At 43.6% G+C, this 27,803-nt stretch overlaps 1 protein-coding gene and 1 long non-coding RNA gene across 4 annotated transcripts in view; one reads left to right on the forward strand and one right to left on the reverse strand.

The window, feature by feature from the left end:
• Positions 1-702: 702 nt before the first annotated feature.
• On the reverse strand, positions 703-27,122 carry LOC124622402. Its single transcript, XR_006980631.1, has 3 exons — positions 27,075-27,122; positions 8,888-9,149; positions 703-866 (listed from the first exon to the last, which is right to left on the reverse strand). It is a non-coding gene; the product is annotated as an uncharacterized LOC124622402 (long non-coding RNA).
• An 83-nt stretch (positions 27,123-27,205) lies between these two features.
• The window catches only part of LOC124621835 (ubinuclein-1), a 352,960-nt gene continuing 352,362 nt past the window's right edge, over positions 27,206-27,803 (forward strand). For all 3 annotated transcript variants that reach the window (XM_047147277.1, XM_047147276.1, XM_047147278.1), the window contains exon 1: positions 27,206-27,452. In XM_047147277.1, coding sequence (XP_047003233.1) covers positions 27,288-27,452 — 165 coding nt within the window. In that variant the 5' untranslated portion in view covers positions 27,206-27,287. The remainder of the gene's footprint in view (positions 27,453-27,803) is intronic.

Here is a 27,803-nt window from a genome sequence, read left to right on the forward strand (position 1 = left end):
CGTCCCTCCATTCACGCCTGTCGCGACACCACTGGAGGCGGGCTGCACGATGTTGGGGCGTGAGCGGAAGACGGCCTAACGGTGTGCGGGACCGTAGCCCAGATTCATGGAGACGGTTGCGAATGGTCCTCGCCGATACCCCAGGAGCAACAGTGTCCCTAATTTGCTGGGAAGTGGCGGTGCGGTCCCCTACGGCACTACGTAGGATCCTACGGTCTTGGCGTGCATCCGTGCGTCGCTGCGGTCCGGTCCCAGGTCGACGGGCACGTGCACCTTCCGCCGACCACTGGCGACAACATCGATGTACTGTGGAGACCTCACGCCCCACGTGTTGAGCAATTCGGTGGTACGTCCACCCGGCCTCCCGCATGCCCACTATACGCCCTCGCTCAAAGTCCGTCAACTGCACATACGGTTCACGTCCACGCTGTCGCGGCATGCTACCAGTGTTAAAGACTGCGATGGAGCTCCGTATGCCACGGCAAACTGGCTGACACTGACGGCGGCGGTGCACAAATGCTGCGCAGCTAGCGCCATTCGACGGCCAACACCGCGGTTCCTGGTGTGTCCGCTGTGCCGTGCGTGTGATCATTGCTTGTACAGCCCTCTCGCAGTGTCCGGAGCAAGTATGGTGGGTCTGACACACCGGTGTCAATGTGTTCTTTTTTCCATTTCCAGGAGTGTAATAAGTGTATTATCTTATGTATTCACTGGACATTTACTGTTTTGTTATGCACATTGTATTTTTTATGTCCTGGATTTTATTTGACACTAATGATATTGTCAATTTGTACGAAAAGAAGAGACATCTGATATGGACTTTAAGCAAGAGTTCAAGCAAAGGAGATGATGGTGGGTGACATCACCTGAGACAAAAGACAAGAAAGAAGGCAAAGATTGGTCTTATTTTTATTTCAGAGTGTCACATACAACACAAACAATTACACGCATTATGTACGTGTCTTTTTAATATAATGAAATAATAAGTGACCAGTTACATAAAAGAAATTAAATATATTTATTGGTCTCTGCCTAATGACAGATAGGGTGCAGACACTGTGAACTACACGTAGGCATCTAAGAGTTCTTATTGTATTAATGGATTCAGTATTGTATTACTCGTTGCTCCTGCATATAATTTATAGGATGATGGCATTTTACTGTATGCACTTTATTATTGCCACTCACAAATAATTTGATAGGCATAATCTTCTGTAGAAGAACTGGTAAAGAAATTAAAATTCTTTTATGCAACTGGTTGCTCATTATTTCGTTACATATGACTTAAGTTTCTGAAGATGGATAAAATACTATATCTTTCAACATACAATATTACTTGATGCACAGTGTTGAATAATGTACTATCTTATGAACAAATATTGCACATATTTTTCATTATTTAATGTTGTATGGAAAATTTGTAGCTTATATACCAATTGACACTAGACACTCCATGACAAAAACAAAATCAAAAATTTTAATAATTGGTAATAGCATGTGTATGAGTATACAAAAACCTAAAAAAATTGTCAGCTTTAAAGGAATATTAAATTTACTTTGCAGTGCAGTTATTTTCACATGAAATCATCATTTTGAAAATTTCTGAATATTGGCATACAAATATTTAGACTGTTTAATAATGTACTAAATACAGTATAATGTAACTCATTGAACTAAAAAAAGTCACTCTTGAGCGAGAATTTGTCTAATGTTAGCTGTCAAATTAATTATGTTATGTAGTAAAAAATAGATGTTTTTTAGAACTAATTGTTTGAAGTTCGTATTTTCCAAAATTTCACTCTGAAAAACTCTGAACTTTACAAAACTTTATATGAAGAATGTGTTAATTGTTTTCAACTGCAAAAATTGTACAAGTTTTTCTCCATTTTAAAGTATATAAAATAACACACACTGTCTCCTGCTTGGCTGTTACGAAAAAGTGAGACACCAAGACTGAGAGACGTGATCACAATGAAATTTATTCCACCTATTGGGGACATGACACTTCACAAATGATTAGATACAGTCTTGTACATGCACAGTGACTATGGAAATTCAACACAGAGTAGCACCACCACGTGCTGTAATCAGAGCAACAAGATCTTGTGGCATGGAATCAAATTACACCTGGATATGCTGCTGCAGAATATTCTGCCACGCGTCCACAAAGCATAAACTGTGGCTTCAGGAGAACCTGAATGAACAAGTTGCAGACTGAGTATATCCCAGACAGTCTCTGTAAGTCCATCCATACACAGATGGTTGTGGGGCCTCGGTTGTACAATATAAAATGTCAAACCAAAACACTTTTGGCTTTCTTAAGTTTCCAGTTTTTATTTTATTTGAGCAACCAGTTTCAGCACTATATTATGCCATCTTCTGGACCCCTGACTGTTGTGTAGGAATAATCCCAACTTTGGTCCAGTTAAAATAGGGGCCAGCATTCAATGACTCGTACCTGTAGATTTTTGACACAGAGATGCCTTCAATCATCACTTTCTGACCAAATAAAATAACAACTGGAAATTTAGACATGTGAAGGTGTTTTGATGATCTAACATTTTTATTTCTTATATACGACACATGTTCGATGAGTAACATGTCAGGCAAATGGGCAGACCACAGTAGCAGTGGTACCCAATGTTCTTCAAAGAAGGCTTGCACATTCAATGGCACATGTGGCCGGGCAATGTCCAGCTGAAATATGGCATGTGGAATGGACTGCAGTAGGGGCAGTCCCTGAGGCAGTAAAATCTCCCTGATGCAGCTGTAGCTGTTCAGATTGCCCTACAGATGTAGGAGGTGAGATCACGTGTTATAGGCAATGGCGCCTCAAACTATTGCACTTGGCATTTGTCTGCTACGCTGCTCAAAAAGAGTCTGCCTCTCTGCAGTCACCACAGCGACCTCGAATGCTTATACGGCCATTATTGCAGGACAAGTTGAAGTGGGACTTGCATGAAAACATTACATTTTGCCACTCAGCAAACCTGTGTTGGTGTTCACACGCCACTGCAGTCTGTGGCATTGGCGGGTTCTGGTCAATGGAAGCCAATGCAATAGCATGCATGCCACCAGTCCAGCCCACAGAAAATGACATCAACCTGTCAATGTAACATGGCCACACCTTTTGCAGTGCTCCAATGCTGTGGACAAAGCTGTTCTGTCCATCATGACCAACTGGACAAGATGGCGGTCATCTCATGCTGTGATCATATTGTGTGTCTATCGACGTGTCAGCGCTTTCGTTTGGTAAGTCACATCTCATATATATATATATATAGCGCTGACACGTCGATAGACACACAAACATACACACAAAATTCAAGCTTTCGCAACAGGAAAGAGGGAAGGAGAGGGAAAGACGAAAGGATGTGGGTTTTAAGGGAGAGGGTAAGGAGTCATTCCAATCCCGGGAGTGGAAAGACTTACCTTAGGGGGAAAAAAGGATGGGTATCCACTCGCGCACACACACACATATCCATCCACACATATACAGACACAAGCAGACATATTTAAAGGCAAAGAGTTTGGGCAGAGATGTCAGTCGAGGCGGAAGTGCAGAGGCAAAGATGTTGTTGAATGACAGGTGAGGTATGAGTGGCGGCAACTTGAAATTAGCGGAGATTGAGGCCTGGTGGATAACGGGAAGAGAGGATATATTGAAGAGCAAGTTCCCATCTCCGGAGTTCGGATAGGTTGGTGTTAGTGGGAAGTATCCAGATAACCCGGACAGTGTAACACTGTGCCAAGATGTGCTGGCCGTGCACCAAGGCATGTTTAGCCACAGGGTGATCCTCATTACCAACAAACACTGTCTGCCTGTGTCCATTCATGCGAATGGACAGTTTGTTGCTGGTCATTCCCACATAGAATGCGTCACAGTGTAGGCAGGTCAGTTGGTAAATCACGTGGGTGCTTTCACACATGGCTCTGCCTTTGATCGTGTACACCTTCCGAGTTACAGGACTGGAGTAGGTGGTGGTGGGAGGGTGCATGGGACAGGTTTTACACCGAGGGCAGTTACAAGGGTAGGAGCCAGAGGGTAGGGAAGGTGGTTTGGGGATTTCATAGGGATGAACAAAGAGGTTACGAAAGTTAGGTGGACGGCGGAAAGACACTCTTGGTGGAGTGGGGAGGATTTCATCAAGGATGGATCTCATTTCAGGGCAGGATTTGAGGAAGTCGTATCCCTGCTGGAGAGCCACATTCCGAGTCTGATCCAGTCCTGGAAAGTATCCTGTCACAGGTGGGGCACTTTTGTGTTTCTTCTGTGGGAGGTTCTGGGTTTGAGAGGATGAGGAAGTGGCTCTGGTTATTTGCTTCTGTACCAGGTCGGGAGGGTAGTTGCAGGATGCGAAAGCTGTTGTCAGGTTGTTGGTGTAATGGTTCAGGGATTCCGGACTGGAGCAGATTCGTTTGCCACGAAGACCTAGGCTGTAGGGAAGGGACCGTTTGATGTGGAATGGGTGGCAGCTGTCATAATGGAGGTACTGTTGCTTGTTGGTGGGTTTGATGTGGACGGATGTGTGAAGCTGGCCATTGGACAGGTGTAGGTCAACATCAAGGAAAGTGGCATGGGATTTGGAGTAGGACCAGGTGAATCTGATGGAACCAAAGGAGTTGAGGTTGGAGAGGAAATTCTGGAGTTCTTCTTCACTGTGAGTCCAGATCACCAGAAACCATCCTTGTAACCATTGATGCCACTTCCTTATACACAAATATCCCGCACGTCCAGGGCCTCACTGCGATGGAGCACTTCCTTTCATGCCGATCACCTGCCACCCTACCTAAAACCTCTTTCCTCATTACTTTAGCCAGCTTCATCCTGACCCACAACTTCTTCACTTTTGAAGGCCAGACATACCAACAATTAAAGGGAACAGCCATGGGTACCAGGATGCCCCCCTCGTACGCCAACCTATTCATGGGTCGCTTAGAGGAAGCCTTCTTGGTTACCCAAGCCTGCCAACCCAAAGTTTGGTACAGATTTATTGATGACATCTTCATGATCTGGACTCACAGTGAAGAAGAACTCCAGAATTTCCTCTCCAACCTCAACTCCTTTGGTTCCATCAGATTCACCTGGTCCTACTCCAAATCCCATGCCACTTTCCTTGGTGTTGACCTCCACCTGTCCAATGGCCAGCTTCACACGTCCGTCCACATCAGACCCACCAACAAGCAACAGTACCTCCATTATGACAGCTGCCACCCATTCCACATCAAACAGTCCCTTCCCTACAGCCTAGGTCTTCGTGGCAAACGAATCTGCTTCAGTCTGGAATCCCTGAACCATTACACCAACAACCTGAAAACAGCTTTCGCATCCCGCAACTACCCTCCCGACCTGGTACAGAAGCAAATAACCAGAGCCACTTCCTCATCCTCTCAAACCCAGAACCTCCCACAGAAGAAACACAAAAGTGCCCCACTTGTGACAGGATACTTTCCGGGACTGGATCAGACTCTGAATGTGGCTCTCCAGCAGGGATACGACTTCCTCAAATCCTGCCCTGAAATGAGATCCATCCTTGATGAAATCCTCCCCACTCCACCAAGAGTGTCTTTCCACCGTCCACCTAACCTTCGTAGCCTCTTAGTTCATCTCTATGAAATCCCCAAACCACCTTCCCTACCCTCTGGCTCCTAACCTCGTAACCGCCCCCGGTGTAAAACCTGTCCCATGCACCCTCCCACCACCACCTACTCCAGTCCCGTAACCCGGAAGGTGTACACGATCAAAGGCAGAGCCACGTGTGACAGCACCCACGTGATTTACCAACTAACCTGCCTACACTGTGACGCATTCTATGTGGGAATGACCAGCAACAAACTGTCCATTCGCATGAATGGACACAGGCAGACAGTGTTTGTTGGTAATGAGGATCACCCTGTGGCTAAACATGCCTTGGTGCACGGCCAGCACATCTTGGCACAGTGTTACACTGTCCGGGTTATCTGGATACTTCCCACTAACCACCAACCTATCCGAACTCCGGAGATGGGAACTTGCTCTTCAATATATCCTCTCTTCCCGTTATTCACCATGCCTCAATCTCCGCTAATTTCAAGTTGCTGCCACTCATACCTCACCTGTCATACAACAACATCTTTGCCTCTGCACTTCTGCCTCGACTGACATCTCTGCCCAAACTCTTTGTCTTTAAATATGTCTGCTTGTGTCTGTATATGTGTGGATGGATATGTGTGTGTGTGTGCGAGTGTATACCCGTCCTTTTTTCCCCCTAAGGTAAGTCTTTCCACTCCCGGGATTGGAATGACTCCTTACCCTCTCCCTTAAAACCCACATCCTTTCGTCTTTCCCTCTCCTTCCCTCTTTCCTGATGAGGCAACAGTTTGTTGCGAAAGCTTGAATTTTGTGTGTATGTTTGTGTGTCTATCGACGTGCCAGCGCTTTCGTTTGGTAAGTCACATCATCTTTGTTTTTAGTTATATTTTTCCCACGTGGAATGTTTCTCTCTCTCTCTCTCTCTCTCTCTCTCTCTCTCTCTCTCTCTCTATATATATATATATATATATATATATATATATATATATATATAAAACGAAAGAAACATTCCACATGGGAAAAATATATTAAAAACAAAGATTTCATGACTTACCAAACGGGAAAGCGCTGGTAGATAGGCACAATAAAAAACACACAAACACACACACATAATTTCAAGCTTTCGCAACCAATGGTTGCTTCGTCAGGAAAGAGGGAAGGAGAGAGAAAGATGAAAGGATGTGGGTTTTAAGGGAGAGGGTAAGGAGTCATTCCAATCCCGGGAGCAGAAAGACTTACCTTAGGGGGAAAAAAAAGGACAGGTATACACTCGCACACACACACACACACATATCCATCCGCACATATACAGACACAGGCAGGCATAGGCATTTACGTATGTCTGTCTGTATATGTGTGGATCGATATGTGTGCATGCGTGTGTGTGTGTGTGTGTGTGTGTGTGTGTGTGTGGGCGCGCGCGCGCGTCCAAGTGTATACCTGTCCTTTTTTCCCCCTAAGGTACGTCTTTCCGCTCCCGGGATTGGAATGACTCCTTACCCTCTCCCTTAAAACCCACATCCTTTCATCTTTCCCTCTCCTTCCCTCTTTCCTGATGAAGCAACCTTGGGTTGCGAAAGCTTGAAATTTGTGTGTGTGTTTGTTATTGTTTTTATTGTCTCTATCAACATACCAACGCTTTTGTTTGGTAAGTTACAGCATCTTTGTTTTTAGATATATTTTTCCCATGTGGAATGTTTCCCTCTATGACTAATTGTTAGGTGACTGTTCTATCGGAAGAGTTACTGGTCTTTAGTAATGAAACGATTTTATCTCTGTAACAGATGATCTGGAAAAACTGATTATGCTACAGGCAGAAAACACACTGCCTGCCTGCGTAGATCCTAATGCTCTACTTTTGATGGTCCATTTTCTTTTCTATTACTTTTAGGAATAATTCATTGGATTTCGTGGCCAATAATTTTAATTTATCATCATTTGCCTCACAGCTACTGTCATCAGGGAGTTGAATGTAATTTGCCTCTGCAAGTTTCTTTGTTTTATGGCTAACAATGCTCTACATTGTCTGTACTATGTTCTCTGAATGCTTTTTTGGTGACACAGAACTTTGCAGTATTGGTTGTATCTTCATTAGTGTTAGTCCTCTTCACTAAATTAAAATTCCATCTTCCTGACACTAGAATTTTTGCCTAAAAATATATTTACAAAATTAATAACCCAGTGTTTCTTTACAATGGATCAGGGACATTCACAGCAGAAGCTGAGAAAAATGGTGGTTAACATATGGAATTAAAATATCTTCTTCTACAAAGGGAGGGCAAAGTGCAAAGGATTAGTTCTAATCAAGACTTAAAAATACAGTACGAGAAGTATTGGAATATCTTTCACTGTGTTATCAAAAAAATAAAAACCATGTACTATGTACAAAAAATTCTAAATTTTAAGAGCAAGTCAAGGACAATCTGGAACATTATTAGGCATGAAACAAATAAATGTGTCAAGGCAAATGATATAGAATTCCCAGGTGAGAGCAACAGCTAGATATAGCATGAAATTCAAATCACTGACTACTAAATTCACTGAATTCTTAGTAGCAGTCGCTGAAGACATTGGGATAAAAATTGGTCCCTAAAAAAACTTGCCTAGACACTAAACCACCATACATCAGTTTTGCCGACTGATCTGTTACAGATATTACAAAAATCATTATCTCACTAACGAGCAGTAACTCTTCTGTCTATTATGGTATCTCTGCCAAAGTATTAAAACCTTTACCAAACTGCTAGAGCCAACATTGAGTTACCTTTGTTGCCAGTGACTGAGTCAAGGTGTATTTACTAGAAGACTGAAGTCTGTAGTAACATCAGTATACAAAAGCAGAGAGAAGCAACTGACCTCTAACTATAGACTGATCTCCCTCCTTCCCATGTCCTCAAACATTTTTCAGAAGATATTGCATATTCTATCAGTAGACATAGTCAGTTTTTCCAAATCATCTGTTACAGAGACAACAAAAAATCAGTATTTTGGCTAAACATCAGTAGCTCTTCTGATCGAACAGTTGCCTGAGGATGGGGACATGTCTGATTGCAAAAATACTGTGCCTGCTGAACACTATGAACCACCTGTGTACCCAGTGACTGTTTGATCAAATAATACATATGGAGAAACTGAAGAATAGCAGTAACGCTCTCCTGCTTGCATATCAACTGTTGTCTGGTGATATCCACTAGAGGATCATCATCTTTAGCTGATGTACCACCTACATGTACCAAAACAACGTAAATTATACGTTCAAAACATTGTGAAATAAATAACTTTGGCAGATTAACCTTGGGCAGTACTGACACTTACCACTACTATATTTGGTCTTCTTTTCAGTAGTTGTAGCACACAAAGATTCAGTTACTTGTTAAGCAGGTATGAATCATGATGTAGACTGCATTCTTTCTTGTGATAAAGCCAAAGATGGTGTAGTCAGTGCAGATGAAATATCCAACAGAGGCATATCCAACAGAGACATTACGGCCAGTCCTTCCAGTAGAAGGAAAACATATTCACCAATTTTCATTGCATCTTCGTCATATGGGTCATTTTGGGCAACCTGATCTGAGTTCTGCAATACAGAATCAGTCGAATTTAGGAAATCTTTTCAACACTCATCTTTACAGGAACGAAGATAGTAACTGTTCCAGTATCTTGTGAAATGGCTTATGAAGCAAGGCTCAGAGACAATGGCATGCACATGTTTTGCTAGAGAAAAAAGAAAGTATATCAATACTTGACGTGCTATGGTTAGAGAGGGTCTAGTACTACTTCGTGTCCAGTTTTCTGAATTTCCTTCTTTATTACAGAAGCGTTGGCGTCTACATCACTTCTTTAGTCTTGTCCTGACTAATACAAAATAGACAAAAAAGAAAATAAATAAATGCGCTGCAACATAGATGCTTAATATTTAGTGAAAGCAGTCTGTAATCAGTAATGCATAACAGTATACACAAGTTAATTTCATCCACTTATCTGCTGTTTTCGATGTTCCATTGGGCAGGCTGTTGAGCTCAGCTGCTAGTTATTGCAAAAGTCTCTGCTTTTATTTGACTCCATCCTGTCCTGTGAATCTCCCAGCCACTAGTGCCGTATGTTCCATCACGACATTCAAAATCAGTGTTCGCTGCTCCGTGGAGATTTGCATACAACATATAGACTTTATTCATGTTGTCCTCACAATTAACAATTTGTTGATTATGTGTAGGACATTTGAAATAAAACCAGCAACTATGTAGTAAATCACTTTATTATTGTCTGGCTTTGAACAGTGTATCTGCCCTTTACTTATATGTAAGAACATGCTTTATCAGAAATGAGTTTATTCAATCTTATGACTTCAGTCTAATCAGACTGAACTAAAGATGAAATCGAATCACTTTCACACAATTTCTCTGCTGTTCCATTCTAGAATTACAGCTCTCATATATGACGTTATGGCTACAATTTTTAGCACAGGCTACAAATACTGGTCAAAACTGGTCAATAGTGAAGTGACTTACCACGTCCTGGGCTGCTGGTTACCCATAAACAACAAACACGATAGCAATCCTCAAAGCCATTTCAGTGTCACTGGGATGTGAACCTACTAACCTCATTTTCTTCCAACATTTCTGCTGATATCTGAGCAATACTATGAGCTCTAAACACACTTTTTGGTACTGCAAAGAATAGCGTATCTGTGCCAGCTGCTAGCCATCTGGGTTCATGACACTATGGACACTGCAGTGTGCATGTGCAGATCTGTGGCCACTTGCTTTTGATTGGCTCGTGCAAGGTGAACCGACAACAGTGCCTCAGTTCATTAGACCCACACGGCATTGCTTCTGAACTGCTTACAGAATAACGTGGAGGCTCAGTGCACTAGCCTACCGACCCATATGGCAGAGGGGCCGAAAAATACAGAATAGGGCCCCTGGAGATTGCTCATTGATTCACTACATATTAAAACATGGTCAAGGGAGGCCCTTGTAATAAAATGGAGGTCTCTGTTAATGGCCATCAGTTCCACCATAAAAACACTACAAGTTCCTGGAAATGAATGGTGTTCCTGACTGGCAGGGGATGTAACAACATAAACTGTTCTCTCCATGCTTTTAGACCTATCAGTGTAAAAGAAAGTAACATCCTGATATGCCTGAAGAACTAAAAGAAACAGATGCTGCCAAGTCATGGAGGCAAGAGAGACTTTAGGTCATTGAAATAGATCAGTCCAAATTTGTGGTCTGGGTACTAACCAAAGGGAGAGAGGGGATGTAAGAAAACATGAGGTGTACATTCTAAATAGGAAAGATGGAGGTCCTGGCAGAGGGCCAACTAGTAATCTCACCCCACAGTGGGTGACTGCAGGTTGATGCTCCCCATAAGCAAAAAGAATGGGTATATTGTATGATCAGGAAACTGACGAATGGCGATTGCATAGATAAAGGGTAGGTACTGCTTTGGTGAGTAGACTGTCTACCAAACTAGTCCAGAAGGCACCAGTGGCCATTCGACCTTGACAACAATGGACTAGGTCTAACAATTTCAAAGCTGAAGGCGCTGCTCAGCCATAAACCTGGCAACCATAGTCCAAACAAGAGTGGACCAGAGCCCGGTTGATATGAAGGAGTGTAGCTTGATCTGCACCATAAGAGGTGTGGCCAAGGATGCAGATAATGTGAAGCTTTCACATGCAGTTAGGCTTTAGTTGATAAATATGGGGCAGTCCCAAAAAACAGGACTGTGCAGCAACATCAAGTGCTGTGTAATCATCTGGAGTTCTGTGTCAGGATGGACCATGGTACAATGAAAAAAATGCATGACCAGGTGCAAGAGATAACTAGAAACCATGGGGAACTGACCAAGCACAGATTTGTTGGGATTCAGCCATGGCTACAGAGTGGGAGCTGTACCAAATGCAAAAGTCATCAACACAAAGTGCACAAGTGGCCAATGGCCTGACAGCGATCAGTGGCCTACTGATGGTAGTGGTGTCGGTGGTGGTGGTGGTGGTGGTGAAGAATGGATTCTGTTCTCTTGGGCCTTTGGAGAGCTTCCTGAAGTATCAACTTTAACCCAGAACAACGAGTGAGGTAAAAACAGATGAAAAATGATAGGGACTCTTAAAAGCCCTAGTTACAGAGGATAAGTAAAATGTGATGGCGCCACATGCTGTCGAATGTCCTATATAGGTTCGAAAAGATGACAACGAGGTGTTGGTATTTAGAAAAAGCCTGATGGACTGCCGTTGCCAACCTAGCCAGATGCTCAGTTGTGGATCATCCCTCCTGGAAACTACACTGATAGGGGGACAAAAGGCCTCAAGATTTGAGAACCAAGCATTATTGGTGGGCAATCATCCTTTCAAGTAGTTTTTGGAGTACATTGTTGAGGCTAAACAGCCAGTAAATGTCAGTGGAAGTTGAGTTTTTGCCCAACTTAAGGAGTAGAATTATAATACTAGTTCACTATCGGGTGAAATGTGGCTGATGACCCTGAGGAGATGGAGCCATTGTATACTTGTCAGACGTTGTATCATCTGATTGCAAATGGGATCATGGACTGGGGCGTATTGTGAGATGGAGCAAGAGCCTGAAGTAATTTGCATTCAGTGAATGGTTCATTATATAATTTGGCATGCCAAAGGGTGAAAGGGAGAGGGATGTCTTCAACTCGTCATTTTGTGTCTGGAAGGCAGTCATGTAAAAAGATGATGGTGACACTGTCACAAAGTGAGTCACAAGGTGTTCAGCAACAACCAACATGTCAATACAGAGGTCATCCTGAAGGAAGAGACCTGGTACAGTTGTGGATCTTTAGCAGCCCGGAAGACTATGAAGCTTGTCCCACACTTGGGATGGAGGGGCAAACATTCCCAGGGAGGAGAGATAATGCTCCCAGTATTCCTTCTTACTGTGTTTAATTAGATAGCAAGCATTAGCACAAAGTCACTTAAAAGTGATAAGATTGGTCTGCAAAGCATGTCCCTTGAAACACTGCAGGGAACTTCAGTCTATTGAAATAGCTCTGGTTCACCATGGCACTGGCCGGTGATGCAATTGCAGTGGCATGGGAGATGTCTTGCACAACCTCGTCAGATGATCTGACAGAGAAGGCGAATGCAGTAGCAGTAGCATGCAACTGCCACTTGGCTCTTTGAAGCACCAACATGGTGATTAGTCCATCAGGCTGTGGAAAAGAAGGAACAGAATCACTGAAAAGTGGGCTCTGTCACAAAGACTGTCATATGGTGACCAATATAGCAAAGCCACGAGATTCGGAGAAGAGATCATTAGGTCACCAGCTGAAAAGGTGCCATCGGCAATACTTGTGTCTCATTGGGATGGCATTAGGTTCTATGGCAGAAAATATAGATTGAAAAACACACATGCAAGTAAAAGTTTAATATAATTGTAAATTTAACTTTGTACAATGATACAATGACTCCACTGAATGTCCTGATGTAAATCCAGACAGTAGCCTGAAATATGTACAAGTATTGCTATTGCCAACAAGTCCTACTTGAACTTTAATCACTGTCTGATAAAAAACAGAGGCCTGAGTCTGTTACACTTGCACTCGCAACACTATCTCAGCTAAACTGACTTAAGATGCAGACCGAAGACTTAAGACTCTGGAGACACGAACATTGCAGACAGAATGACGGAGCCCGAAGAATGGAACCCAAACACTGGAGAGTGGAGGCTCCTTGTAGTAGCCTCTTATTTGCATGGTGTGTGGCGCTGGCAGTGCTGATCCAAGGAGGCATTCCCTCAGGCAGCAGGAGGTTTGAGAAAGTGGTCACTCATAGCTGCCTCTTATAGTAACCTGTGTAAACTGCCCTTGTATAGCCTGCTGCCTAGTGCTGATTGCTGATGATACTAGAGCACTGAAGTGGGTAGAATACCATCAGTAATGGGAGACAGATCATGGTCACTAAGAAGCTGCTCAATTAGAAGGCTTCTACCATATGAAGTTATACTCCCCTACAGGAGATGGAGTGCACTAAAGCACCTAAGGATTAAGGTGGTCAACTCACTGAAAGTGGCCTGCATGGTATTTTGCAACTACACAAAGGGGTCTCCACTCACCAATGACATCTGTTCAAATGGTTCAAATGGCTCTGAGCACTATGGGACTTAACATCTGTGGTCATCAGTCCCCTAGAACTTAGAACTACTTAAACCTAACTAACCTAAGGACAACACACACATCCATGCTCGAGGCAGGATTTGAACCTGCGACCGTAGCCGTCGCACGGTTCCGGACTGCGCGCCTAGAACTGCTAGACCACCGTGGCCGGCAATGACATCTGTGACCACCACTATACAGACCTCTCCAGATGCCCTCTCAGGGTCAGCATGGTTTCAATAAAATGAACGATAACCATGTAGCATTGCGGAATGGTCATTAATGAAGCATGTTTCTTGCAGAACAATGCAAATAGCAGAAAGGGAGGAAATAAGATGTGCAGGTGACAGTAATTCCTATCACAGTTCCACTGAATGATCACGTTACAGGTGTCTAGGTTAGGTGTGAAGGGGCCAGAATGACCAGTCACACCCAAGGATCACTGCCAGTCATCGATGGGGATGAACCCACATTACTGAGCATTGGTTCAGAATCTGGCTGCATTGGGGGAACTGGTGCCTCCAAGGTCATCGGAGTAGACTTGTCCCAATTCATCTTCTCCTTCACAGCATTTGGTGGTCAAGATTCCAGTGAAGGCCTATCTGCAACGAACGTGGAGACTGATGTAGCATGGGCAGCCCCAGGACTCCTAGGCTGGGGTTTCTGCAGCCACTGTGGGTTTCTGAAGAGATGGGTCCCAAGATGGCATCCTGTCATCAGTAGATGCTGAAGGAGGAAGCTGCTTCTCCAGTCAGGTGCAGAAAGTGGTTCTTGAAGATGGTGTTGCAGGGACCACAAGGGAGGAGGACGGTGGGAGAACTAGTCTGTTAAAAATGGAGGTAGTGAGGATGACAGTTGTGTCTTTTACATGATTGCTCATCTTATCAGCAGGATGTAAATGTTCATATTTTTTTTCCATGCCTCAGTACATGACTGGCAGCCAATAGATTTATATTCCAGTATTTTCTTTTCTTTCTTGACGACTGGGCAAACTGATTGATATGGGGGATGCTCTTCAGTGCAACTGACATGCAGAGAACGTTCTTCACCAGGAATACCTTCATGGAGTGATTGACTGCAGTTGCCACATTTTGGGTCTGCCATGCAGCAGCATGTCATATGACCAAAGTGTAAGCATCAGAGGCACCTCATAGATAGTGGGACATAAGATTTCATGTCACACCTGTGCACCATTACTTTAACTTTTACCAGGAGGACATTCCCTTCAAAGGCTAAGATAAAGGTGCCTACATCTGTTCGATTAGCTTTGGGACTTTTTTGGAGATGTTGGACAAAATGTTTGCCTCGCCGCTTGAGATTAGCCTGTAGCTCCTCATCTTTTGGAGCATATTCAAAGTTTTGTGTGGAGCAATGGTCACTGGTATATCACCCAGACAATTACATGCCTGAACACCTGTGGACTGTGCAGCAGAAGTAGCTTTAATCAACAGTGATCCCTCTAGCCTTAGGGTAGCCACAGTAAGAGAAACAGTAGGATTATGGTTGTCCAATTTGAAATGTCTAGACTTGTCCGACAAGACAGCGGAATCAGAACAGTCGGTATTTTCATGTAATTTAATATGGACGTTTGACCCACCCCAATGCCTCCCCATGGATGCCACCCAGGCATAGCAAATGCCAACTGGCACAAAAGCTGCTGCTGAGAGTCCTGATTTCCCAAGAAAATGCACATCTATTCCTTGGCTTGCATGGGGAGCAAGTAGCTCTGGTATCAGGAGTGTGATTCTTGAATTGTCAGGTGGCTCAACAGAATGGGTACATAACAACTCCACCGCACTGGATTGGCTACCGTGTTGGCTTTGAAGAACATATGAAAGTCTATGCAGTTATTATGTGCAGATGATCTTTAATATTGCAAGCAGTATGCACTATTTAATATTTAAATTGAAGGGGATCACTGCTGTCAGCTGAAGTGCGACATTATGAAGAATCAGAAGTGACCAGCAAAAGGCGTACCGAACCTTGATTCGAACCAGGATCTCCTGCTTACCAGGCAGGTGCGTTAACCACTACCATCCAGGACACACTGTTATCACAACTGTGTGGACTATCTCAGCACGTCTAACAGCCGATTCACATTCTCACTGAGTGCCACATAACCACAGTACCTGTCCATTACACTCACTGTTTGCTACTCTAAGATTACCACCGGAGGTCAGACGTATTTGTGCATCAGCACTGAAGAAAGTGGATCTATTGAGCAGCTAGGCATATCAATTATATGCATGCATGGTGTCTGTTCTTTTGGACATGTCTGAACAATAAGTTACAATAAAAATCCTTGGATAACATATGAGACTTTGATTTTAATTAATGAAAAGTGAACGTTTAAAAATGCAACAAATGAAGGAGGCAAAAAGGAACAAAGACAATTAAAAATGAAATTGATAGAAACTGCAAAATGACTAAACATGACTGGCTAGAGGAAAAATGCTAAGCTGTAGAAACATGCATGACTATGGGAAAGGTAGATGGGATTTATAAGAAAATTAAAGAGACTTTTGGAGAAAAGAGAAGTAAATGGAAGACTATCAAGCGCTCATATAGCAAGCATTTGCAAGCAAAAATTGGCTATACAAGAGAAATGAACTTGAAGGCAATATTATTGAAAGGGATGAGCACACAGATAAAGGCGAGATGAGAGAAGAATTTAGCAGAGAACTGAAAGACCTATTTGAAATAAAGTACTTGGAGTAGATAACATTCTTTCAGAACTACTGAGATCCTTGGGTGAATATACCATCACAAAATTATTCCTCCTGGTGTGCAAGGTTTATAAGAAAGGCAAAATACCTACAAATTTCAATAACAGTTTAATAATTCCATTCTGATAGTTGTGAATATTACTGAACCATCATTTTAAAAAGACTTGGATGCAAAATATTTTCAGAAACATGGAAAGACTAGTATAAGTTAACCTTAGAGGAGGTCAGATTCCATTACAGGGAACTATAGGAACATCTGTGGCAATATTGTCTCTGTGACATTTCTTACAAGATAGACCAAGAAAAGACAACACTGCACTTATAGCATTTGTAAATTTAGAAAAAGTTTTCAACAGAATTGATTGGAATACAATCTTTGAAATTTGGAAGGTAACAGGAATAAAATACAGAGAGTAAAAAGTTAACTACAAGTTTTAGAGAAACCGTATTGCAGTTGTAAGAGTCAAAGGCTCTGAAATGGAAGAACTAGAGAAATCACATTGAAGTTATAAGAATCAAAGGCTCTGAAATGGAAGAAGTGGTTGAAAAAAATGTGAGACATAGTTGTAGCCTATTCCCTTAGTAAGGGAAACCATTGAGTATTTTGGAAAGGAAATCAAGCATCAGGGACCAACAATAAAAGCTTCAAGATTTGCAAATGACATTGGGATTCTGTCCGGAAGATCAGTTGAGCTGAATGACTAGTATCTTGAAAAGGAATTATGTGATGAATATCAACAAAGGTAACACAAGTCTGCCTAATGGAATGCAGTCAAATTGCATTCAGGTAATGCTAAGTCAATCAGACTTGCAAATGAGACACTAAAATCAGTAGATGAATTTTGCTGTTTGAGCATGATAGCAGAAGTACAGATGATATAAAATATATAGACTGGCAAAAGAAAAAAATATTGTTTTTGATAAAGTTAAATTTGCTAACACTAAACATAAAGATAAATCTTAGGATGTATTTTCCAATGACATTTGTCTGTAATGTAGCCTTTTACTGAAATGAAACATGGACAATAAACAGTTCAGAGAAAAGAGAATAGAAGCTTTTGAAATATGGTGCTGCAGAAGAATGCTGAAGATTAGAGCAGTAGATTGTGTAAATAATGATGAGGTACTGAATCAAAGTAAGGTGAAAAGAAATAAAGAAATTGATGGATCGATTTTTGTGCCTCATAAATATGAAAATTCGTGTATTGTATAGTGTGTTAAGTGCTTTAATTCTTCTTTTAAGTCTGTAATCTGTGTTGGAATGTGTGATAAATGTGGATGTTGCTGCAGGGTGGTCAAAGAGGGATTGGTATGTGCGGTCTGTAGGTTAGAATTTCATATGGATGCCTGTAGTGGGGAACTGAATGGGGAACTCAACAAGACTCACACATGGAACTTTAGGCTCTGCAAAACAAACTAGAGAATTTCTGAACCAGAAGGCAAACATTTGCTCCATTCAGGCTGAATTATAACACATTAAATTTTAACTAGATACTTTGTATGGGGAAAAAGAGTGAGGGAACTGGACAAAGATAACAAGCAATGGGCAAAATTAGCATGGCTCTTCAACTCCACCTACATCTGAGCTTAAAACATTGAATAAATTTGACTTGTTACCTGAAGCAGGAGGAGAAAAGCCTCACCCAGCACTAGGTGACAGTAAAATGCAGTACACTTCTAGCACAGAAACTCAGTTCATGTCAGTAATAAAAGACAGTAGGAAGAAAAGAGTCTTGCTGCTGCATAGTAGTCATGGGAGGGGTATAGACCAGATGGTACAGGACAGATTAGGAACAGGGCACCAAATGAACCAAATGCTAGCATAAAATTTAATATATTCCATAAAATCAAGCAATGGAAGCCATATCAACAATGTACGAAAAGACAAATTGCCACTTACCGTAAAGAAGGCACATTATGTTCCAGACAGGCAACGTAACATACCTTCTTTATGGTAAGTAGCAATCTGTCTTCTCCTACATTGTTAATCTATTCCAACTACTCAAAACTACTAACAAAGTTTATTTAAAAAAATCAAGGAACATGCAAATAATTACAAAAATAAGTAATTCCTATAAATTATGGGTCACAGGTAGCAAATAGATTTATCAATAATTCCTTAAATATAATAAAAAGTATAGTGACAAAGAGTTTAAGAGAAAAATCACAGCAGTATATTGAAATGTAACTCTCATAAAATTCATATCTTTGGCCTGTTCCGTCATGTTCAGTTCTTTGTGAGCCTTGCTTGTGTTTGGGTGAATAAATGAACTATTGCGAAATGGGGGTTGTTTGGTGTAACTAACCCGAACTTCTCCCTCACTGGTGACCCTGAGTTGTAATGTCTTCTGTTTTCGCCGTTTTACTGAGTCCGCGACCTCCGCGTCGGTTATTTTCGTGTGAATTACATCGACACAGCATTCGAACAATGACTTTGTACCAGAGCATAATGCCAGATTTTGTGATCGACATGCATTGTGTTGTGGGTGATGTACACCCACCAGGACTGCAACACGATGCCTCTCACTCGACGATTACGCCGATTTTGCCGGACGTTTTCGAGCCTGCAACAACAAGTGAGGTTAGGAGTGTGCATGACTCCAGCTATCAAACGCCTTTGTTCCCACCACATGTGCACTCCCTCATCAACTGTGCAGTTACCTCTTATGGATCTCCGTGCAGTGCGGGACCAATGCCGATTTCTGCAAATGCTTCGTTGGACAACCTACCACCGCCAGGACAACAATTTGCCACGCCGCAATCCGTGCAGTACCACGCGGATACCTGCCACATGGCCGGAACTGCTCCATTCACAGGTCAACCTCCTCAGCAACCAACCACGCCCATGCCTGCCTCAGTTCAGCATCAGCACATGCCTTTCTACTTTGATACCTCGGCCTGCAACAGGAACAATAACTTGTTATCTTTGCCTGACCTCCACCTCCGTCCCACTGCTATGCCTCAGTGTTTTGTGCCATGACATTCATCTTATCTGCACACCATTTTGAGTGGAGTGCCTATGAACAGTGAACATTCTCATTTCCCACACTGTGCTTCTGGACAGCCCGCACCTCCGCAGCCTCCCTGCAAGACAGGTGGCCCCGGCTCTGATCATACGTTGAGCTTTCTGCGGACTAACACACGTTCTCAAACTTTGAAATTTTTCTCACCTGTCGCCCCCGCACTGGCTCCAGTCGAGTTTCCGCTACCGTTCTTGGCACATCTCGGTGCCTGATCCGCGTCGGTCCTCTGAGACGTGTCAATCCGAACACACCAGCAACGTGTTGAGCTTCCGCAACCGCAATCGACACATTACAGTGTCTCACCCGGGTTGGCCTTTCGCGTCGCGACGGATCGCGCTCAACCACAACGTGTCACCATCACGCTGCCACCCGAACAGCCATCGTTGCCACATACCCTGGAGGCACACTCTCCTGGAATAGTACAGCAACAACAGCTCGTTTCAGGCAGTGCCCCGATGAACTCAACTCAACCTGTTCTTCCGAACATTCTACAACCCTTACTGACGCTGCCACCATTTAATCCCGACAGAGCTACAACCTGGTTCAAAATTGTGGACAAAGTGTTCGACCATTACGGACTCAATGAGTCAACCAGGTTTCTGTGCCTCATCACCCACCTGCACGACCAGGAGGACTTGACTGCTGACCTGGTCGATGCCCAGGACTCATCTACCCAGTACACTCTAGCCAAAAAGACAGTTCTACGTCGGCTTGCACGCTCAACTGAGGCAGCAATACGGCAAGTGCTCCATGTTGAGCAACTAGGCAATGACAAACCTTCCCAGCTCTGTAGATGACTACGCACCCTGGTCAGTGCCGATCTACTCTCTGACACAGCTCTCCTCACCATCTGGTCAGATAAACTATCTCCTCACATCCGCTTTGCTCTGGCTCAGAGGTCTCCCGAACCTGTCAAGAGAAGAATGACAATTGCTGACAAGCTACACGATGCATCACTATTCTATTTCGCCAGCCACTGCCTACCTGACAAGTCTCAGGTTCAGGCTTATCGTCCTGCAGCCGGACGCGGCCGGCGGGGCCGCACTGTGCCGACTGTTCCGCTCACTCCGGGGAAACAGTAAACAAGCTACTGGGGCGTCACCATCTCCGCTGTACGGTCACGCCCCCTCCTGCAACTGAGCCTGCTGCAGCCACTGAACCTCAGCCACCACCACAGGCAACGAACGTTCCACAGGAAAGGCAACCTCACTACTCGTACTGTTACTTCCGCACACGGTTTGGTGAGGCGGCATGGAACTGCAGACCACCCTGCTACTTCCCAAACGCCAATCGCAGGTAGGTCTGGGGGCCACCTCCTGCGCACAACATGACAGGCACCCCCCAGTGCTCCATTCTGTCCAGGAACGACTGGATAATTGCTGACAACTTTACATTAAAGTCATTTTGTTGGGATACCTTTTCCTAGTGGACACAGGCGCTGATGTTTTGTTGCTGCCTACGTCCTTAGCGTCGTCGAACATCCGCCCTCATCATACGTCACTGCAGGCCATGAATTCAACTACACTACAATGCTCGGGTTCAACTTCCCACGTCGTCTCACTCTCTGCAAACTGCAAACTCGAGTGGACTTTTTTAGTGTGCGAAATTGACGAACCTATACTAAGCATTGACTTCTTGCGACACCACAAACTTTCACTGGACCTAGTGCGAAACACCGTGTTTCATCACCCGTCCAAGACTCACTTCCCCCGTGCTCCATCGAGCAAACCCCCCTGTGACACATCGGTCCGGGCTCATTTCATCCGTACATGATCATCTCTGTCAACAACGCTACAAAAAACAATGCACGAGTGCCTCATTGATCTTGAAAACATCGTTCGCCTATGCAAGGAAAACTTTGAGCTCTCCCTCGGGTTCCACGAAACTCGGCTCCAGCTCTTCAATGCAGCAAAGGAATTACAGACACTACAGCAAGGACAAAGCAAGGTCAATAAGTGCGCCGAATCTGCTTGCAGTCTCAGCAATTGAGCCTCTATGTGTTTACCTCCCACTATCCCTCACAACTGTGCTATCAAGACTGCCATAACATGTACTGACAGCTCTGCAGGGCCACACCCTCCTAGCACAGCAGCGTTTGACACTCGGCCGGACACAAGTGCGCATGTGTGACAAGTTTCACGTGTTCCCGAACTGACAGCTCCTACCCCGCCCCTCGCGGACAGCACCTCAAACTACGCAACTTCGGTTCCTGCGCACCACCGTGCGGCCGCCACTGACAACACAAACAGTGCACTCGTGCCAAGCGTTTTGCCCGCGACCGTGTTGCCACAGGCCGCACCCTTGGACAGCGGACACACTAATGGCTCACGAGCTCTACCGAGCTCACCCGACCATGGTGCCACTGCTTCAGGTCGGCGGCCATCATGTCATGTTGACTCCTGGGACACTCTGCTGCCTCAGCTCCTGTCGGATCTGTTGAGTGGCTCCGAACACCAGGACCATGCCTCGCCTGCCCTGCCCGCCACACATTGTAAACAAACCACCTCCCGCGCCGCTGGCAACATTTCTGTTGTCACCAATGGCACGGTTCACAAGCTTCACCTCACGCCAGGTCCCCCGATCTCCAGTAAACCACGTCGACTTTGTCCCGAGTGCCTCTCCGACCTTAAAATCAGATTTCTGAACTACTAAGCTCCGGCGTCATTAAACCCTCTGCCAGTAGCTGGTCTATGCCCATACATTTGACACCCAAGAAAGACGGGTCCTGGTGCATGTGTGGAGACTACTGTTGACTAAACGCACGAACAATTATGGACACCTTCCCCATACCCAACATTGCCGAGTTTACTAGTTCCCTCGCAGGTGCGACCACGTTCTCTGTCATTGATTGCAAATGGGCCTACCACCAGATCCCCATGGCACCTGAAGACATCGAGAAGACAGCAATCACCACCCCGATCGGGTTATTTCAGTTTCAGTTCATGCCCTTCAGTCTGAAAAATGCAGCCCAGACCTGGCAACACCTCATCAACGAAGTGCTATTTGACCTAAAATTTTGTTTTGCATTTCTTGATGACAATCTTTTGGTCAGCTCCTCCGTCAAGGACAACATTTGACATGTGGAAACTGTTATGAACACTCTCGTGGCAGCAGGCATCGAGACCAACCAGGACAAATTGCAGCTACATCAACACGCTGTCAGTTTTCTTGGTTTTTGGGTCTCTGCCGACGGCATTTCACTGCCCCCTGAGAAAGTACATACAATACTAAACCTACCCAGACCTTCGTCATTCAAAGAGCTCCGGCGATTTCTGGGGACAGTCAATTATTATTGGTGACATCTATCTTGGGCTGCGGAGATTCAGGCTCCACTGACGGATGCCTTGGCAGGCACCAACACTTCTGGATCTCGGCCCGTTCCATGGACCCCTGCTATGACTGACTCTTTCACTGCCCTCAAAAATCTTCTTGCTGAGGCCTGCACCATTGCGCATCCTCATCCCAATGCGTAGCTTTTCATCACCACAGATGTAAGCAATACTGCCATCGGTGCCATCCTTAGCCAGACAATCGACGGCCCCTGCAGTTCCTCTTACACAAGCTTACCAATGTACAACGGAAATATTCCGTGTTTGACAGGGAGTTGCTCGCGGTCTACAAAGTGATCAAGCATTTTAAGATGGACGTTGAGGGACACCCTTTCTATGTTTTAATGGACCGCAAACCCCTGGCTGCAGCCATTACAAACCTGCCAGCTGAACTGCCTCCTCGCCACTTCAGATACATGGACTTCATATCTCAATTCACCAATGATGTCAGACACATAAAGGGTGCTGAAAATATAGTTGCTGATTTCCTTTCATGAGTCGACGCTGTCCGTTCGCTGTTCGACCTCTCTGAACTGCCTAACCTCCAACCCGCTGACAAGGAAACACAAAACCTGATTTCAGACTCTACGTCTTCACTACACTTTGTCCGCACCACCTTCCCTGGCATTTCTTGCGAGATCTGGTGCGACGACAGTACGGGCACGTTACACCCCCTCATCACAACCACACTCTGTCGAGCTGTCTTCAATGCATTGTATAATTTCGCCCACCCCGGTGTTCGTGCATCCACCCATCTCGTAGCGGAGTGCTTTGTGTGGAGAAATGCCAACAAGCTCCTGCGTCGCATGCCAACGCTGCAAAGTACACAAACACACTTCACCCCCCCCCCCCCCCCCCCCACCCTCGGCGCCTTTACGATCCCTCCTGGGCGTTTCCACCATATTCATACTGAAATTGTCGGCCTCCTCCCCCCCCTCTAACACCTTTCGTTATGTTCTCTTGTCTATCGACCGAACAACTCACTGAGTCGAGGCTGTCCCCCTCCCCAATATTACGGCAGAAACTGTTGCTCGAGCTTTCGTCGAGTCATGGGTATCGCGTTTCAGATGTCCAGCTATCATCACGACTGACCAGGGCAGACAATTTGAGTTGGCCCTGTTCAACTAGATTTGTAACATTTGCGGCATCTGGTGCATCCATACCACAGCATATCACCCGCAAAATAACAGGCTAGTTGAGTGCTGGCATCGCACTTTCAAGGCCGCTCTTTGATGCCACGACTCTCTATGGATGGAGGCCCTTCCCCTTGTGCTACTTGGCATTCGTGCGATCTATAAAGAAGACCTCAAAGGCACAATAGCCAAGTTTGTATACGGCCAGAACATTGTTCTCCCTGGCGAACTTGTAAGCCCTTCCGCTTCTCTCCCTCAGTCTGACTTACCTTCCTTCGTGGACCGCGTCAGATGCCACTTCATCAACCTCCATATCCGTCCACCCGCCAGCCACTCCTGCCCTAAGGTTCACATCCCGAAATCGCTGGACAATTGCGAGTATGTCATGCTCCGAGATGATACTGTCCGTGCTCCCCTCCAACCTCCATATACTGGCCCGTACCGAGTTCTCTGTATGCAACACCAAAACTCTATCCTTTTCCTAATGTTGTTGATATTGCAAATTAGAATTTCTATTGTTTGACTCATAAATGTTCAGATGTAGCCATATTTACAAATTAATTTGCAACGTGAATTTAAAATGACTCATTCTACATCATTATGATTTATCGTGGAAAATGATCCACGGAACATGAAACTAACTACCTAGGGCACATCATGGAATTACAATTTCGTAAATGAGGAAAGTGTGGGAGTAATTATGTAGAGATGAAGAAGTTTGGGCAATATAGACCAGTATAGATGGCTACACCCAACCAGTATTCTGAATGAAGACCACAATAACAACAGCTGAAGAGTGGTCTAGGAGTGGGCAAAATAGGAAATTTGCACAGTGTGAAAACTCGTTTCATCCAACAGTAAATGTATACTATCACATATTTTATTCAGTGATGCATTTGTTTTGCTTATACAGGGTGAACCAGAACTTCACCAACAAACATTATCAGGTTTTTCAGGGGTTCCTCCTGAATATTTTGGTATAAGGGATCTCAGTTTTTAGCAACTCATTACAAAGTTACTAGTTATAACCATCCCTTTGTTTGCACTGTAGCTTTTTAGCAACTCATTACAAAGTTACTAGTTATAACCATCCCTTTGTTTGCACTGTAGCTTTATTTAGAACCGCTTGTACTTGATTTGTAGGGTTTTCTGAAAAATTTTCTTCATCTGAGGAATATGTCTTGCTACTTCCCTTTAGCTCATGTTTTATTTATATCTGCTGTTTTTTATTTGACAGGCATGAGCTGAACCATCTAAATGCAGTACTTCTAATGTGATATACTTGGCCCTCCTTTTAAGTTTACTTTGACTGCTCTCCCTTCCTAAGTACAGAGATCACTATGCCAATTTTTGGTCAGGAAACGAGGATTGCCTTATGACGAGAGTGGAATATCATCGATTCTTGAAAGCATTTTCTTAAAAGTTGTTGCAATACATATTATTTCATCTGGAACTGTTTAAAAAATGTGGACTGAGGACAGAGAAAAATTTGCTTGTTTTGTACTCTGTTTACAGTATCCTCAATCTTCAATCAGCATAATTGATTGACTATTCATACATTATAACAGATGTTTACATACAGGTGTTAAAACAATTAAAATGTAGAACTGAATGAAAAGTCCAATAGTTCTCAACAGCTGTACTTACTGAAGTTGATTAGAGACTCACATAACTGGTTTGCAATTTTTAAGTTGCATCTTCTGGTGTATATAATACTATGTCCCGTACAGTAAGTCTCCCCTGACCCGCAGCTCTGGGTGACTTTCCCAAAATCTACACCTTTCCAGTCTTTTTCCTTCAACCCTCTTCCTTCCCGTTCAACCCTTGTGCCTGGAGGAGCAGCCACTGGCTCCTAAAACTTGCCAATTACAACAGTCTTTTACATGTGTGTTCTGCCACCACTTGGTGAGTAGATTTTTCTATCTATCCAATTAAATAATATTGTCAATTATTGACTGTTTTTGCTGTTATACTATGTCATATGGTATAGGAAGCCATTACAGAATGCTGAAGGACTGTCCAATCTTTGTTAAAACCACAATTAACTGTCATCACTTGACCAATTAAAATATGTTCCTGTGAGCATTTTGCAACAAACAGACTATGCTTGTAGAATCTGCATAGTACTGGCAGAAAAATTAGCAATCTGTTGTGGATTAGGAGATATCATGTTGTACTGGTTCTGCGTGATATCTTCCTTTAGAAGGGACGCTTTACTTGGTTCATTCCTTATTACGTTCAGGGTTCCTTGACTTTTATTTATTGACTTAGGCCTTTTAATCTTATTGCCCTCTTACTACTGTAAGTTAAGGACAGGTGTGGTGTGTCCCAAGACTTAAATGCGGGTTGTTACAGTGTTGCTCATATTCTCTCTCTCTCTCTTTCTGTGTGTGTGTGTGTGTGTGTGTGTGTGTGTGTGTGTGTGTGTGTGTGTTTGTGTGAGTGAGAGAGAGAGAGAGAGAGAGAGAGAGAGAGAGAGAGAGAGAGAGAGAGAGAGATGAACGTTACTATTTTCTATTTATGGAACTATGATTCAACGAGTGTGCCTTGAATACTTATTAATTTCCCTAGGGGTCTATACTTTTTATGTTTAGAACAGGTACATTTAATTGCAAATAATATGTACAAAGTCACTCTGGGGTTACCATATTCTTATGCGTTACATTTTATTGGAAATTGATGTTGGCGGAAAACATATGGTAAGGAGTTGTACTAGCGAAGAAGCGCCCCATACTTAACTTACCGCAGGTTATTTCCAACACCAAACTGTCGTGTTTATAACAACCAATAAATTCTGTATTGTTTGCAGTATTAGCTTTGTGAATCGCGACTGCCATAAAATAAGAAATATGTGATTATTTTCTGAGGGAGATGTGCAGCATATTTTTATCAGTATTAATACAACTAATTTTCCCTTTCTTACAAGTTAAGAGGAAAACTGTTATTAATACGCTAAGACACTAATAATATTTTCATTAGTACATTACTATACGTGACACAGAAATCAACTGCAATTATAATATCGTTCATTTGTGAAATCGTCTGCTACTGTCAACTTGCTGATGATTTGGTTATCGCAACGCATTAGCTACACTATTGCAGTTTTTTGAAACAAGGGGAATTCTCCGCAGGGAACAGGTTATCTTAAATGATTCAATAATGAACGCTGTTACCTTGCAACTTTGTTAAAACGCAAAATTTGTGTCATGTGCCTACTGCTATGGCTAGTTTTACCCATAATGCAACGTAATGTTTACTGCGCACCATACTACCGCGCACATTTTAACAGTTGAGTACAAGATGGCGTTGTGCTTGCATGTTGTTTAAATATGTTGGCGTTAAACTGGAGATACTTCTGTCCGCGATGCCGCTATAGCTAGTGTATAATGTCAGAACAGAAACAGGGTACTTTGACGTCTATCGGTACTAATAAAAAGGAGAAAAAAGTGAAAGAAGTTTCCAAAACAGTACGTTTTACAATTACACTTGGGGAGTCGACGGAAGAAGCATGTCCTGAGTTCAACTACAGGGATTTGCTCCGTTCCGCAGAGGTGAGTTATCACTGAAAATGGTCGTGTTCCTCGAAGCCAAGACGTCAGAGTGATGATGTGTCCTTGCTATTATCTAAAATGAGGTGTTAGGCAAATTTGTTGTCATTCTTTTTTATAAAACTATAGTTTTCTGACGTGAAGGTGTGATGCCATCTCATGTAGTATGCGTCTGTTCGGCCTTCTTTTGAGAGTTTGATATGTCGCCTGCTGTTCGTAATAATACACTACGAATGCTCTGGCGACCAGACGCCATATTTGAAAGGAATAGGAAAGTTTACGCTTTAATAATAGATAAAGAAAAGTGACACCAGGAGAAGTGTCATTGGAACTTCGCGTTTTCAGCATTTAGTG

This window comes from Schistocerca americana, chromosome 7, assembly GCF_021461395.2.
Source record: "Schistocerca americana isolate TAMUIC-IGC-003095 chromosome 7, iqSchAmer2.1, whole genome shotgun sequence".
In the NCBI taxonomy this organism is placed as follows: domain Eukaryota; kingdom Metazoa; phylum Arthropoda; class Insecta; order Orthoptera; family Acrididae; genus Schistocerca; species Schistocerca americana.